Source organism: Phyllobates terribilis, unplaced genomic scaffold (genome assembly GCF_046119375.1).
Source record: "Phyllobates terribilis strain yellow unplaced genomic scaffold, ASM4611937v1 Scaffold_9__5_contigs__length_417890890, whole genome shotgun sequence".
NCBI lineage: Eukaryota > Metazoa > Chordata > Amphibia > Anura > Dendrobatidae > Phyllobates > Phyllobates terribilis.
The window spans coordinates 165,791,959-165,809,548 of NW_027362769.1; the positions used below are offsets into that span (position 1 = coordinate 165,791,959).

At 42.0% G+C, this 17,590-nt stretch overlaps 1 protein-coding gene across 1 annotated transcript in view; it reads left to right on the plus strand.

The window, feature by feature from the left end:
- Positions 1 to 6,189: 6,189 nt before the first annotated feature.
- The window catches only part of TMEM163 (transmembrane protein 163), a 145,643-nt gene continuing 134,242 nt past the window's right edge, over positions 6,190 to 17,590 (plus strand). Inside the window, exons 1-2 of the mRNA XM_073647292.1 lie at positions 6,190 to 6,771; positions 14,489 to 14,608. Of these exons, the coding sequence (XP_073503393.1) occupies positions 6,576 to 6,771; positions 14,489 to 14,608 (316 nt within the window). The 5' untranslated portion in view covers positions 6,190 to 6,575. The remainder of the gene's footprint in view (positions 6,772 to 14,488; positions 14,609 to 17,590) is intronic.

Below are 17,590 nucleotides of genomic sequence, written 5' to 3' on the forward strand. Positions count from 1 at the left end.
CCTCATATCCAGCCTCTTTTACTGGGAGAGACACACAGTCCTAACATCGAGCCTATACTACTGGAGGAGACACACAGACCTCACATCCAGCCTATATTACTGGGAGAGATAAACAGACCTCACATCCAGCCTATGTTACTGGGAGAGATGCACAGACCTCACATCCAGACTATATCACTGGGAGAGACACACAGATATTACATCCAGCTTATATTACTGGGAGCGACACACAGAGCTCACATCCAGTCTATATTCCTGGGAGAGACACACAGACCTCACATCCAGCCTATATTACTGGGAGAGACACACAGACCTCACATCCAGCCTATATTACTAGGAGAGACACACAGACCTCACATTCAGCCTATATTACTGGGAGAGACACACAGACCTCACATCCAGCCTATATTACTGGGAGAGACACACAGACCTCACATCCAGCCTATATTACTGGGACAGACACACAGACCTCATATCTAGCCTACATTATTGGGAGAGACACACAAATCTCACATCCAGCCTCCATTACTGGGAGAGACATATTGCACTCTCAATCTTCATATTGCACTCTCAATCTTCATATTGCACTCTCAATCTTCGTATTGCACTATCAATGGGTCAAAAACGAAATAAAGAAATTAAGATTGCAGAACGAAACTTAGTGTCATTTTATTACCTAAAAGTCACCACTCACATATGTAAAAATCATTTTTTCCATATCAAAGGTCGAGAGCCGTTATTGTGTCTATGTCACTGTTACTTGTACATTGTTCTTATTTATCAATAATATTAAATGGCAAAATAATACTATTACCCACCCAGTTCTAAAAGGATAACCATGTACAGTGTCCAAAATATATCACCCTATAATACTGGAATAATGCCGCCATACATCACACTGAGTGCAGCAACGTTAGTGTAGTAAAGGAGGACACATGATATTCGCTGTTTATCCTTCCTGCCCTGATTTTACCGATCCTGTGATGATTTTCCTGGAAGGTAAATGTCACAGTTGTGATATCTGAATGCATGGGCCCACACTGAGGAGAGGGTATAGAGTATCCAATCTGTCAGCAAAGCACCGGAGCTCACACAGCAAGAGTCGGTATAACGCTGGACAGGTTTGGTGATGCCGGTCATCAGCCATGCTAAGTGGGAGCTAATATTGGCGTTGGCAGGAGATCCGTGGAACAGTAAATATCAGGAAGCTTTAAGAGCCGTCACTTCTGTCTGTGCTTATTAGCACTTTCCTCATATTACGCTATTTCTTGACATGTTCTGTTAAGGAGCTTTTCTTTAAACTTTATGGGTTTCTTAAATTTTATAAACGTGGATATAAGCAGTGTACTGGGTGCTGCAGATCAGCTCATATTTAATTGCATAAGAGCTCTCTTTACATCCAGCCTCCGCTGGAGGTAATAACAGCTGATCGGGGTTGTCTACTGGATGTCAGACCCCCACCAATTTTATATTGATGAACTATCTTAAGGATAGGTTATCAACGTAGAAGTAGTGGAAACCCCTCTACTCTTTCACACGTCCCGATATTTCCGGTATTGGAAAAAACAGTACCGGAGATGTCCGTGTGCACCTGTGTGGCTACCGTGTGCCGCCCGTGTGTAGCATCAGGAGCACACATACCGGCACCTGGGAATCAGTGTACAGTTAGCACTGTTCCCAAGCGCCGGGTGCTGAACGCTGCCCTCATCATTGTCCCCTGCCGGTGCTGCGATAAGCACCAGCAGGGACAATGATGAGATTAGTAGTCTGCTCCCGCAGTGTCCACCTGTAAAAGTAATAAAAAAATCCATATACTCACCTGTCCTAAGTGTCCCCCGCAGTAATCCATGCGACCGCTCACACCAAGGAGCCAGGGAGAATGACTTCTGCAGCGAGCGGGCCCCAGAGCTGCGCTGCGCTCAGTGAGTGACAGGACACCGCTCGCTGAGCACAGCTCCGGGGCCGCTCGCTGCAGGAGTCATTCTCGCCGGCTCCTCTGCTGATCAATCGCATGGATTACAGCGGGGGACACTTAGGACAGGTGAGTATATGGATTTTTTTATTTTATTCTTATTATTACAGGTGGAGACACGGGGAGCAGAATGCTACTCTCATCGTTATCCCCTGTTAGTGCTGATCGCAGTGTCGGCAGGGGACAATGATGAGGGCAGTGTTCAGCACCCGGCGCTTGGGAACAGCGCTAACTGTACACTGATTCCCAAGTGCCGGTGCGTGTCACACTGATGGCCTCCGTGTGCAGTACGTGTTTACACGGACCCATTGACTTGAATGGGTCTGTGTGATCCATGCTGTCGGCCAAAAACGGACATGTCAGCGTGTGGAGCACACGGACACCCGGTCTTTGGAAACACACTGACATTGGCGCAGATCCATTCATTTGAATGGGTCTACGTGTGTCAGTGTCTTCAGTACGTGTGGAAACTGTCCCCACACATACCGGACACACTGATGTGTGAAAGAGGCCTAAGAGATAGTTCTCCCCAGTCATAGTTTCCCATAGGGTAATGAACATAGGCAGGGGTAAAGCTATAGGGGATGAATGGGATGCAGTTGCAATAATCACCTCTGTGCCACATAAAAAGACATCAGTAATATAAAACTGCTAAACAACACCATAGACATACAGTGCCTACAAGTAGTATTCAACCCCCTGCAGATTTAGCTGGTTTGATAAGATGCAAATAAGTTAGAGCCTTCAAACTGCAAACGAGAGTAGGTTTTATGAACAGAAGCATAAATCTTACAAACCAAAAAGTTATGTTGCTCAGTTGAATTTTATTAAATTTTAAACATAAAAGTGTGGGTCAATTATTATTCAACCCCTATGTTTAATATTTTGTGGAATAACCCTTGTTTGCAATTACAGCTAATAATCGTCTTTTATAAGACCTGATCAGGCCGGCACAGGTCTGTGGAGTTATCTTGGCCCACTCCTCCATGCAGATCTTCTCCAAGTTATCTAGGTTCTTTGGGCGTCTCATGTGGACTTTATTCTTGAGCTCCTTCCACAAGTTTTCAATTGGGTTAAGGTCAGGAGACTGACTAGGCCACTCCAACACCTTGACTTTTTCCCTCTTGAACCAGGCCTTGGTTTTCTTGGCTGTGTGCTTTGGGTCGTTGTCTTGTTGGAAGATGAAATTACGACCCATCTTAAGATCCTTGATGGAGGAGCGGAGGTTCTTGGCCAAAATCTCCAGGTAGGCTGTGCTATCCATCTTCCCATGGATGCGGACCAGATGGCCAGGCCCCTTGGCTGAGAAACAGCCCCACAGCATGATGCTGCCACCACCATGCTTGACTGTAGGGATGGTATTCTTGGGGTCGTATGCAGTGCCATCCAGTCTCCAAACGTCACGTGTGTGGTTGGCACCAAAGATCTCGATCTTGGTCTCATCAGACCATAGAACCTTGAACCAGTCTGTCTCAGAGTCCTCCAAGTGATCATGAGCAAACTGTAGACGAGCCTTGACATGACGCTTTGAAAGTAAAGGTACCTTACGGGCTCGTCTGGAACGGAGACCATTGCGGTGGAGTACGTTACTTATGGTATTGACTGAAACCAATGTCCCCACTGCCATGAGATCTTCCTGGAGCTCCTTCCTTGTTGTCCTTGGGTTAGCCTTGACTCTTCGGACAAGCCTGGCCTCGGCACGGGAGGACACTTTCAAAGGCTGTCCAGGCCGTGGAAGGCTAACAGTAGTTCCATAAGCCTTCCACTTACGGATGATGCTCCCAACAGTGGAGACAGGTAGGCCCAACTCCTTGGAAAGGGTTTTGTACCCATTGCCAGCCTTGTGACCCTCCACGATCTTGTCTCTGATGGCCTTGGAATGCTCCTTTGTCATTCCCATGTTGACCATGTCTGAGTGCTGTTCACAAGTTTGGGGAGGGTCTTAAATAGTCAGAAAAGGCTGGCAAAAGAGATCTTTAATCCACACATGTGAAGCTCATTATTCTTGGTGCCTGAACTACTTCTTAATACTTTAGGGGGACCAAACAGAATTCTTGTGGTTTGAGGGGTTGAATAATAAATGACACTCTGAATTAACTTTTAACGTTTTAAAAAAAAAACAAAAAAAAAAACAAAAACAAAATTTGCTGCAGTGCATTTCCCACTTCCAGGCTGATCTACAGTACAAATGTCACAAAGCCAAGTTAATTCCGCATGTGTCAACCAGCTAAATCTGCAGGGGGTTGAATACTACTTGTAGGCACTGTATGTAAATAATACCACCATACAGTGCAAAATAACAATACTATATAGTGCCAATATCAGCTACTAATTACTGTTACTAGCATGCACCCCTAAACATAGCCTGGGGTGCTACCTGTATGGTGTGCAGCAGTAATGCAAAACTACTGTACAACACATACAAGACTCTACCTTGACACAATAAATAAATAATACTGCCTTACAGTGCACAATTCACAGTATTTTATAGTACCAAAGATAGATGCTTCTAATGAATTACTGTTGTCAGCATGCAAGACGGAATATACTGTATCCCGCAGGTGTAGCTATAGGAAGTAGTTCAGTAATAATACTCCTATACACAACATATAATATTACCTGAAACAGTGCATAAATAATACCGCCATATACTGCCCAAATAATAGAGACAAGATCAGCTAGTAATCCACTACTGTTATCAGCATACAACACTAAACAAGCCAGGGGTGACACTATAATATAAAACTACTGTACGCGACATACAGTATTACCTGACGCTGAGCCCGAATATAAACCTGTCTAGCACCAAGATCAGCTACTAATCAATGACTGCTACAAGCATAAATCAGGGGAAGCTCTGTTCACACTGCCTTTCAGTCGTATGTTTCACTTTCTTAGCACATACTCCAAATAGTGCAGTTTGCCTTTTTTATCAAGATTTTTTTTCCACAATGGAGATTTATTACCTTTTATGTGGAAGCAATGAATGTAAAGAGTGGGGAATCCACTTTAATTGTATAATGAAGTGTAGTTCACTGTAGCCAACAAATGCCACTATAATGAACACCGCAAGATAGGAACCTAGCAATGTGTATCAGAAGGCGCAAATGTGAACTAAGCCGAAAGAGCTGAAGGCCAACTCACAGAGGATAGTCTAGACTGGATACATTGTAGCAAACTGTCCATGAGAAGTATTATTTATCCATATGTCTATCTATTATCTATCTATCTATCCCTCTATCCCATATCTATCTATCTATCTATCTATCTATCTATCTATCTATCTATCTATCTATCTATCTATCTCTCTCTCTCTCTCTCTATCTACCCCATATCTATCTATCTATCTATCTCTCTCTCTCTCTCTCTCTCTCTCTCTCTATCTATCACATATAAATGCATCTTTACATATAGTTACATATTCCTGGTAACACTGTAGACCTCCAGCATTACTATGGGGGTTCTGGTAATTATGTCTCACCACCTGGATGTCTCTTCTGAGGGTTTCTGCTTGGAGATATGTGGCCTCCCCTCATCTGTTCCCTGTAATGACCCCACACACAGCAGGATATGAGCTTCCCAGCTCCTAATGGTGCACTACTCTATGTATAGTGGTTGCATTATTGATGGACCTTCCAGCCCTGAATTCCTGGCCACCTCTGGCCTCCTAGCTTCTAGGACCCTTTGCAAAATTTCCATCAGGGGCTCCACATTTTTTTGCACTGATGCCTTTACCACCAGGTATCATTTTTCAGACACCTCCCCCATCAGGTAATTTACCTGTATTGCTGGGATGCATTCCCTTCTCCTCCTCTGTATCCACAGACTTGGCATTAGAGGATCCCACATACTAGGGATCAGAGCTCCACATAGCAGGTAGTTACAGCCTGCACTTTATTGTCCCAGCACCCAACAGACTTCACCCTCCCCGCACACCAGTCTAAGTCATGGATGGGACATATACAGCCCATTGCTGTGTACTTAGCTAAGTTGCTAAATTCCAGTTGTTCATATGATGATTCCATTGCAGATTTGGGGCCCCCTCCTCACTACACTGCTCTTTAACAATGGGAAAGTGCAATTTTTATGGAGTCTGGTTGCAAAATTCTTAACCCTTTGGCTAATGACTCTGACAATCTAATATCTAAGGATCCCAAAAGAGCTGTGGTCCCTCCTGACTGAGCTGCAGATTGCTTTTATGATAATAGGATGCACATACAAATTGGGTATTAGAGATTCTCAGCTGTATATAGTATAGAGAAGAATCGGTCACTAGTCAGTGGGATGTATTGCAATATGCATAGACCCTCCATTCCAGCTGCAGCCCCCTATCAGTGTGTGGGACTCCAGCTAAGTCACCTGCCTGTGTCTCCCCCCTGCACTGCTGAGTGATGCTGCAGCCTGAGCTCAGTAGAGGCTATAGGAGGCAGCATTCATTGACTGCCTGTGTCTTGCTGTCCTCCTCTGCCAGGCTGCAGTCTCTTTCTGTGGCTGCCATGAGCTTGCACTGAGCGGGCACTAGTAGTGAGTGATCCAGCAGCATCCAGAGCACACAGCACCCTCTGCTCTCACCTGGGTGCCACATTCCTCATCTCCAGCCATCATGGACCCCTTTGACACAGAGCTTTGCTATCCCCCGGACCCCAGCATTGTGCAGCCCAACTGTAACGGGCAACCAGCAGCAGGACCCCCGGAGCAGATGCCCAACAAGACCCTGGAGGTGCCAGTCCAAATGGAGCGGGACCAGCAGATGAAGATGAGTGAGAGCGGCCAGTTCAGTGACCTGGTGGAGAACAGAGGTGGGTGAGTCCCTGGAACTTGTTCAGCACGCACAGGTGCAGGGGGAAGTTTGGGGGGTCTCGAAGAAAGTACCTTCAGGTGGACTGTCCAGTCCCGGCAGAGGCAGTGGTCATTACTAGTGGACAGTCCAGGGGGGAGGGGGTTAATAGCATTAACCCTCTAAAACCTGGGTCCTCCTATGTAATCTTCAGGTACAAGATGCATCAGCTGTACATTGAGTGTATAATATATGAGATGGGAATCATAAACTGGATCAGGAGTAAAGTCTGGTAACTTTGGATTTCTACATTGTATCAGACCCCTGATATAAGATCTATGGTCTCTACATTGTATCAGACCCCTGATATAAGATCTATGGTCTCCACATTGTATCAGACCCCTGATATAAGATCTATGGTCTCTATATTGTATCAGACCCCTGATATAAGATCTATGGTCTCTACTTTATATCAGACCCCTGATATAAGATCTATGGTCTCTACATTGTATCAGACCCCTGATATAAGATCTAAGGTCTCCACATTGTATCAGATCCCTGATATAAGATCTATGGTCTCTACATTGTTTCAGACCCCTGATATAAGATCTATGGTCTCTACTTTATATCAGATCCCTGATATAAGATCTATGGTCTCTACATTGTATCAGACCCCTGATATAAGATCTATGGTTTCCAAATTAAATCAGACCCCTGATATAAGATCTATGGTCTCTACATTGTATCAGATCCCTGATATAAGATCTATGGTCTCTACATTATATCAGACTCCTAAACTGTAACCTATGATCACTTCATTAGTCAAACTACATTGTATGAGATACAGTGTAAGGATCATATAAGATACTAAGTATCAGACCCTTTATACAAAATATATGGTCTCTACATTGTATAAGAACCCTAAAGTGTAACCTATAAACACTGATCTTCACAATGTATCGGTCCCCTGGTATAAGACTTGTGATCTTTACATTACACTAGACCCTTTATATATTACATATGATCACTGTAGTGTATTTAGTACAATCTGTGATTTCATAGCAGTGAATACAACACTGCGGTATATGTTGGCACTAGATTAGCAAAATAATTAAATGCATAAATAATACATTACTACATTGTATCAGTTGATTAGTATTTGATGTGATCTTTGTATTGTACCAATCTCATGATTTATGATATGTCATATGTACAATGTATCTGACCCCTAAATGTAATCTATAATTACTACATTAGGAAAACTACATTGCATCAGACGCCTGGTATCTTTACATTACATCAGACCCCTTATGTATAACAAATAGCCTCAATATTATATTAGACCCCTTATACATGACTTGTGGTCTCGATATTATACTAGACCCCTGTCATATGACTTGTGGTCTCAAACACCTAAATTGTAACCTGGAATCACTACAACATCTACACTGTATCAGATCTGTTTTGCCTGATGATAGTTACATTGCACACACTAATAATTTGTAAATAGTGATAGTTACATTGTATCAGGTCCCTGATATATGTTGTCATAAATAACACATTGCTCATCTGTATCAGATCTGAGTTTATCTGATATGTGATAATTTTTCTGACAGCAAAATCCTAATATCTAAGCACTACATGTAGCAGATCTCGAATGTATAACTTGTGATCTGATGGGAGTGATGGCAGACTGTACAAGCCTCTTAATATGGTAGTCAGTCATGTAGTCATATACTTACTACATGATCCATATATTGTACTGGATCTCTGATACATGAGCTGCGGTTCCTACACTGTTTACATCTCTGGTATTGGATATGTGATCCTGATATTTTATATCTGATATGTAATCACCTAATAAAATAAGATCCTTGATATATCACAAGATTGATCCCTAGATTGTGTCTAATCTCTGATATATTATGTGACTTGTGACACCTAGATTGCATCAGACCCCTGATATTGGTCTTGGGGGGCTGACACAGAGGTGGAGGAGAATCCTGTCCTTTATTAGCTTTTTTTTCTTATTATTTTATGATTTAGATGAAGTGCTGAGTTTTATTTTCTACTTTCTATTATGGGGTATCACTTTAAAATGTCATATAGTAAATATACAAAGGAGGAGAGGATTCTATGGGGGCGCAGAACAGGAGGGTGATGGGTGCAGCTTACAAAAGTCATGTATGGGCACAAACAACTTTTACTTTGCTATGTCATTTCTGGTAACCTAACCCTGCAGTGCCTGACCAAGTATCATTAGCACCAGTGTATGGCATGTAGCAATCTACAGCTATGCCACGGATGCTATGTGTATGGTTTGTTGCATCTATGTGCTGTGTGCTGCAAGGCTTGTGTATGTGTGAATCACTTGTCCATGTGTATTGCATAGGCTGTATGTGTGTATGATGTGAGTTTTGCATGTGTAGGTATTTGTGTGTTTGTGAGTATGACTTGCAATCTTTGTGTATGTTTTGTGCATTTGTGCATTTAGGTGTGTATTATAGCTGGTTGTATTGGATAAGTTGTATGGGTTTATAGTATCCTTGTAAATGTGTTATATATGTACGTGTGCAGTTTGCCTTAGTGTATATACATATATGAGTCCGTAGAGTTGTGAGTTGTGTAGTGTCGTGCTTTTGGCACATGTTGGGAGTGCACAGGGCTTGTGTGACTTTCTCTGTCATTGTGGGCTCCTTCAGCTCCTGTATTTAATCATTTCTTGTATATGTGAATAAGACGTGTTTTGTGCGTTCGGCACTGGCCTGTGTGTATGGATGTATTCATTGTAGGTGCTTTCAGCTATTCAGATGCTTCAAGGGCAGAATGAATAATTTAAAAGGGAAGTCAGATGTAGAAAGCATAAAATCAAAGCAAAGGCATAATACCGTGCACATGATGAGTTAACCGGGGAGGGAACAAATCCTGTTAATGGACAATATAGATGATAGATAGATAGATAATGGATAGCTAGATACTATAGATAGATAGATAGATATGATAGATAGATCGATAGATAATGGATAGATAATAGATAGATCAATAGATAATGTATAGATAGATACTACAGATAGATAGATAGATAGATATGATAGATAATGGTTAGATAATATATCAATAGATAATGTATAGATAGATACTATAGATAGATAGATACTATAGATAGATAGATACGATAGATAGATAGATTGATAGATAATGGATAGATAGATAGATAGATAGATAGATAGATAGATAGATAGATAGATACTATTAGATATACAATTAATAGATATAAGATAGACAGTGGTGGAGTGGTGGACAATACATTGGTGCAATCTGTGCAGCTGCATAGGGGCCCAAGAAGTAAGTGGGGCATTTCTACCACCAAAGCTGCAAGCAGCTTCTGCCACAGATATATCTAAGTGGCATGATGAACTATTGAACTTCAAAGAGCCCATGCAGTGTTCTTCAGCAGGGGCCCTTTTCTTTCTGTGTCTGCTCCTAATGATAGATTAATAGATAGATAACATAAGTATAGAGTAATAATGATGGTAGATAATGGTAGAATGAGATAGATAAATTACATGAATAAAGAGAGATAAATAGACAGATATCAATTAAATTACATAGATATAGATAGATATGAGATAGATTGATATATAGATAGATAATAGATAGATGATAGATAGATATGAAATACATGGATAGATAGATAGATATGAGATGGGTAGAAGAATGGATAGCTACATCAATTACAGATCTATAGATTAATAATGATGATAGATGGAAATTGATAGATGATAAATAGATAATTAAATAGATGCATCTGAGAAGCAGATAGATAAATTACATAGAGTTAAATAGATTTGATTACAATTACATAGATATAGAGAAATAAAGATGATAAATATAAATAGACAAATAGGCAAATTAATAATTAGATATATCGACAGACATTAGATGCACAGATAATAGACCAGACATCAATTAGACAATATGAGATGTCTGTATATATTTTTTCCTTTATTTTCTCCTGAGGTTGAATTGAAGGGTTAATGGCGTCATCAGCACTTCCACTAAATATAGTTATTGATTGTCGGTGGATGATTCCGGCTCGTGCAGCGCAGGGATTTATCAAATGCTTTACAAGGGATTAAAAAGAGAGAACAAAGGCGACTGGCGACCATATGGCAGGACCCCGGCCTAGAGAACAGCTGGAGAGTAGAATGGATAGGACTGGCACCTGTACGGTCCCTATGGGGACCAGCAGAGTCTGCAGGGGGAAGGGGAGGATTTTTAATATGCAGAGTTGAAATAGAAATAGGAAAGTGAAGACACAGTAATAGAAAGCGACAGACATAGATACAGATGGGATGTGGAGGAGGAAGGAATCGCAGGCTATTTTCGGATTCATACTCTGCTTTACGCCTGATGGTGGAATCGGCTGCTTCCCTCTCTACAAGGAATATGTCATTGCCAGGAAATAATTGTATTTGTTCAAGATTTTTTCTTTCCTGAAACTAATTTTAGATCCCTAGAAACACACGTGCCAGGTGTCCACTATTTTGCTGTATACCAACAATGAAATTGGAATTGCATTTGTATAAATCAGATTGTACAGAGCTAAGGACTTACATATAAATCATATGGCCCCATAGCAAAACTCAAAATGGACCCCATCCCTAAATGAGAAATTCCCTTAAATGTCCTATGTCTTTTTTTTAATAATAATGTCTAACATTTCCTCCTGATATAATAAAATATCAGTAAAGTGGAACTCTGTTTTCTGACTTGATAAATGAAATAATACCAGATGCACGAAGCCACCACTAGGGGGAGCTCCCTGCATACAGAGATAAATGATAAGATTTTGTCTGCAGCAACTACTAGGGGGAGCTCCCTGTATACAGAGATACATGATACGATTCTGTCTATAGCCACCACCAGGGGGAGCTCCCTGTATACAGAGATACATGATAAGATCCTGTCTGCAGCCACCACTAGGGGGAGCTCCCTGTATACAGAGATACATGATAAGATCCTGTCTGCAGCCACCACTAGGGGGAGCTCCCTGTATACAGAAATACATAAGATTAAGTCTGCAGCCACCACTAGGGGAATGTCACGGGGGTGTCAGAGGTGACAGACAGTCACACTGCAGTGAGTTGCAGGAGATCTCTATGTTTGGCATTGCAGACAGCTTCTTAGATAAGAGGCTGTCTTTAAGACCGAGCGGCTACCTCTCTCTTGCTAATTAGCTCCCTGGCCTGGGTGTATATATACCTGGTGTGTCTGAGAGGGAGTTGCTGGCTATATTCATTTCTACTTGTGAGGCTTAGCATGAGCAGTACTTCGTCCTCTCTGGAGCTTGAGGCCGTGTGCATATTTGGACTCATCTAAAGGTAAGAAATTTCACCCTGTTTTGTCTTCCCTTGTTGTCTTTAGTATTTAGTGGAGGTTGACTAGTGCTCATCTCCTTCAATCCCTAGCCGTAACCATATGCCAGGGAAAGTAGAGTGAGGCACGCGTGTGGCGATTGCTGAGGAGGCAATATAGGGATGGTAGTTGAGACACGGTGATGCTAGACCAGACTAGGAGGTCTTCACTTCCTCCTTTTCCTAGTGTCTGGGCTCCCTTTCCCTTTTCCCTCTGTGTTGCACTAACACCTGGTATGACAGGGAAACTCCCTGTATACAGAGATACGTGATAAGATTCTGTCTGCAGCCACCACCAGGGGGAGCTCCCTGTATACAGATATGCATGATATGATTCTGTCTGCAGCCACCACAAGAAGGAGCTACCTGTATACAGAGATACATGAAAAGACTCTATCTGCAGCCACCACAAGAAGGAGCTCCCTGTATACAGAGATACATGATAACATCCTGTCTGCAGCCACCACTAGGGGGAGCTCCCTGTATACAGAGATACATGATAAGATCCTGTCTGTAGTCACCACTAGGGGGAGCTCCCTGTATATAGAGATACAGGATAAGATTCTGTCTGCAGCCACCACTAGAGGGAGCTCCCTGTATACAGAGATACATGATAAGACCCTGTCTGCAGCCACCACTAGGGGGGAGCTCCCCATATACAGAGATACATGATATGATTCTGTCTGCAGCCACCAGTAGGGGGAGCTCCCTGTGTGCAGAGATATATGATAAGATCTTGTCTGCAGCCACCACTAGGGGGAGCTCCCTGTATACAGAGATACATGATAAGATTCTGTCTACAGTCACCACTAGGGGGAGCTCCCTGTATACAGAGATACATGATAAGATTCTGTCTGCAGCCACCACTAGGGGGAGCTCCCTATATACAGAGATACATGATAAGATTCTGTCTACAGCCACCACTAGGAGGAGCTCCCTGTATACAGAGATACATTATAAGATTCTGTCTGCAGTCACCACTAGGGAGAGCTCCTTGCATACAGAGATACATGATAAGATGCTGTCTGCAGTCATCACTAGGGCGGAGCTCCCTGTATACAGAGACACATGTTAAGATTCTGTCTGCAGCCTCCACTAGGGGGAGCTCCCTGTATACAGAGATACATGGTAAGATCCTATCTGCAGTCACCACTAGAGGGAGCTCCTTGTATAGAGATACATGATACGATTCTGTCTGCAGCCTCCACTAGGGGGAGCTCCCTGTATACAGAGATACATGATAAGATCCTGTCTGCAGCCTCCACTAGGGGGAGCTCTCTGTATACAGAGATACATGATACGATTCTGTATACAGTCAGCACTAGGGGGAGCTCCCTGTATACAGTGATACATGATAAGATTCTGTCTGCAGCCACCACTAGGGGGAGCTCCCTGTATACAGAGATACATGATAAGATTCTGTCTGCAGCCACCACTAGGGGGAGCTCCCTGTGTACAGAGATACATTATAAGATCCTGTCTGCAGCCACCACTAGGGGGAGCTCTCTGTACACAGAGATACAAGAAAATATTTTATTTTTATTAGACCACCCCTTTGTTATCATAGCTGTCAACATTAGATATTCATCTATGTCCAATGCAGTGTGTATGAGCTGTGTGGGGGAAGGGAAATGACAACTGCTCTGAGCTCATTAGTGGCTGACAGCAGTGATTGTCACTTGTCAGGTTCCTGTGGAATAACTTTCTACTGCTGGCAGTGACTACATTCCCTCTCAGCTTTAGCTGATTTACGTAGCAGGGGTCCCAGCAGATTAACTAAGCATATGGACGCCTTTTAGTTCCGGCTTTTAATTAGTATTACATCGATAATGTATCTTGTGTAGTTTTTGCTTTTATTTTATATGAATATGGATATTGATTAATTCTGTTTTCACATGTTCAGATATACATCTACAGGTACATATAGGAGAAAAAAAACAGCTATATACTCTGGATATGTGTGTAGCCAAAGACTAATAATTATATAGAATGTATTTTTTATGATTATTTGGGGCTAAAGGGGCCATTAACATTAATGATCTATCAGTGGGGACCAACTCCTGACATCAAATGGTTGAAAGGAGAAGTGGTATTCCAATGGAAGTATTCCATTCCTGTGCTGCGCCCCCACAGGTGAAATTATGTAGTACATAGTTCTCATTGAATTTAATGGGTCCAAGTGATGCTTAAAAGTGTCAAGTCCTCCACAGTGTTTAGTACATATATTACCATTCATTGTCCATTATAACATGCCACAGATTGGAGTTATTAAGTTACAGCTGCTTATATTTATTCTGTAACATTTATCTCTTTCCTCTTCAGGTTTATTAGAAAGCAGCACAAAACTTAAGCCACATGAAGCCCAAAACTACAGGAAAAAAGCCTTATGGGTATCGTGGACATCCATCGTTGTCACTTTGGTCTTGGCGGTTGCAGCCTTTAGTGAGTATGCCAAATATTTTATCATATATTACTCAACTTTACTAAAACTTTTTGAGGTCACTCAACCTAACTGATGTAAAATGACTCCAGCTACGTAGGTTGTTTTTTTTATATATATAAATCACACCCACCTTCAAATAAAGCCTCTTCCATTTTAGATTTTGACCATTTTATTTTCTATATAATATCTGGCTTCATAAACTCAGGATTAGTTATGGTCAAGCCTCAACTTTTTCAAAAATCTTCTAAAAAAAATTGGAATAGTCCCAAGAAAGTTAGGAATCTTTGCCAATATGACCTCACAAAGTGAAGGATTTGCCCACTAGAGTACTGGAAGATTCTTTGATTGCTCCAACAGTCCTGGTGGCTCAAATATTCAACTAAAAGGTACCTTCAATTGAAGGTGACTTTGGAGACAAAGAGCCCATACACATTAGACTAAGGGTTCATTCAAACATCCATATTTTGTGTACGAGTGCTATCTGTGTTCTTCACGGATAGCACTTGTACCTATTGTAGCAAAGCCAGGTAGGACTGGGCTAATTCCTAGCACTGCAGGTCATAATTAGATGCACCTGGCTAGCTTTGAATAAGAACCAGGATACGGTTTCACCTTGTGTCAGTCTGCTGGATGGAGCAGAGTCAAATGTGCTGCAGCTGGTGAGTGACCAGTCAAAATGTGAGCTGTAGATGGGAGACAGACAAGCCAGAGTCTCTCTCAGAATGGAGACGGCACGGGTCAGCTAGGAAAGCTGAGCAGTCTGTGTGTTGGAGCTGCAGAGAAATGTGTGGAAGTTGCAGCCTGCTTAGTGTGAACTGTGCCTGGAGTTGAACACTTCTGGTTGGCACTGGAAGCTGCTGGAGCTCTGGCTGAAGGGGATACTGAGACTGATGGGACCGTACCTCTTCTGTGTATAAAGTTTTCTCTAGGAGAAAGGACTGTAATCTGTTCAAGTGAGCCACATTGACATATGTGTGCCTGCTGAATGAACTGTTTATTTGCTATGATACCTTTATGCCCAGAAGAGGCTGTTTTGGGTTTTTAATCCCTTGGAGTTTTATGAAATCAATAAAACTGCACCTGTTTGGACCAAACTGCAATGCCTGTGTGAATGCCACCCAATGCCGACATGAGAGGGGGAATCCCTACACTATAATAGGGAATGGGGCCTTTCACATGTCTGTGATTTTTTGCAGACCAAGAGATCCATGGAAAATCTCGGAGGCGTCATATTTTGATTGTATTTTTATAACAGCCATCAGTTTCAGGAGTTCTTGCGCCATTACTCACCTACGTCCACTTTGAACTGTAACAGCCACTATCAATGTAGAAGGATGTCATCAGATGAATGTTTGTTCAACTTCTATTCAGCCATCAAACGACTTTTATCCAATGAGAAAGGCCACCTTTATGACCCCTTGCGGGGTATTTCTTAGATTTGACATGAGAAATCAAAATGCCGTCCCACCACGAGCAGCTGTGCTCACATGCCGTTACGGTCTGTTTCTTAGATTTCGTACGAGTTGCTAATAAACCGGACTTATAAAGCTGTCCCACCACGAGTAACTGTGCTGCCGAAATTACCGGGCTGTCATGTGCTACCAGCCTGAGAAGTGTTTTCCCATCTCTCACATGACCATACTGGGCACTTATCTCATTGCTGACATCAATTAGATTATGTATCCATTTGTGCGGTAACACAAGTAGAAGAAAGGGTTCTGTTCTTTGAGGTCAGACAATCCGCTAATGTTAAAATAGCAATAGTGATTTTCATAAAATACATTTCCACTGATGAATAAAAGCTTTGGACAACTACTTACAATTTTGTAGAGAACAATTTGCTATAATTCTTCAGTCCATCAAAAATGTAATCTATCATGCTGGAAATTTTTGGTTAACCATGTATGTCTATGTCATGATTGACTGATCTGATCATACATCATTGTGCATAAGTCCACTTTATTATTTTTTTACTCCCTGATTGGCTGGTTTAGGATGTCACATTTTTGGTGAAATTTTTGGTGGATTTTCCATGGATGATAGATCAGGCTAATTTAGGCCAATCAAGATCTTAGATGTATGGCCAGATATACAGTACAGACCAAAAGTTTGGACACACCTTGTTATTTAAAGATTTTTCTGTATTTTCATGACTATGAAAATTGTACATTCACACTGAAGGCATCAAAACTATGAATTAACACATGTGGAATTATATACTTAACAAAAAAGTGTGAAACAGCTGAAAATATGTCTTATATTCTAGGTTCTTCACAGTATCCACCTTTTGCTTTGATGACTGCTTTGCACACTCTTGGCATTCTCTTGATGAGCTTCAAGAGGTAGTCACCGGAAATGGTTTTCACTTCACAGGTGTGCCCTGTCAGGTTTAATAAGTGGGATTTCTTGCCTTATAAATGGGGTTGGGACCATCAGTTGTGTTGTGCAGAAGTCTGGTGGATACACAGCTGATAGTCCTACTGAATAGACTGTTAGAATTTGTATTATGGCAAGAAAAAAGCAGCTAGCTAAAGAAAAACGAGTGGCCATCATTACTTTAAGAAATGAAGGCCAGTCAGTCCGAAAAATTGAGCAAACTTTGAAAGTGTCCCCAAGTGCAGTTGCAAAAACCATCAAGCGCTACAAAGAAACTGGCTCACATGAGGACCGCCCCAGGAAAGGAAGACCAAGAGTCACCTCTGCTTCTGAGGATAAGTTTATCCGAGTCACCAGCCTCAGAAATCGCAGGTTAACAGCAGCTCAGATTAGAGACCAGGTCAATGCCACACAGAGTTCTAGCAGCAGACAAATCTCTACAACAACTGTTAAGAGGAGACTTTGTGCAGCAGGCCTTCATGGTAAAATAGCTGCTAGGAAACCACTGCTAAGGACAGGCAACAAGCAGAAGAGACTTGTTTGGGCTAAAGAACACAAGGAATGGACATTAGACCAGTGGAAATCTGTGCTTTGGTCTGATGAGT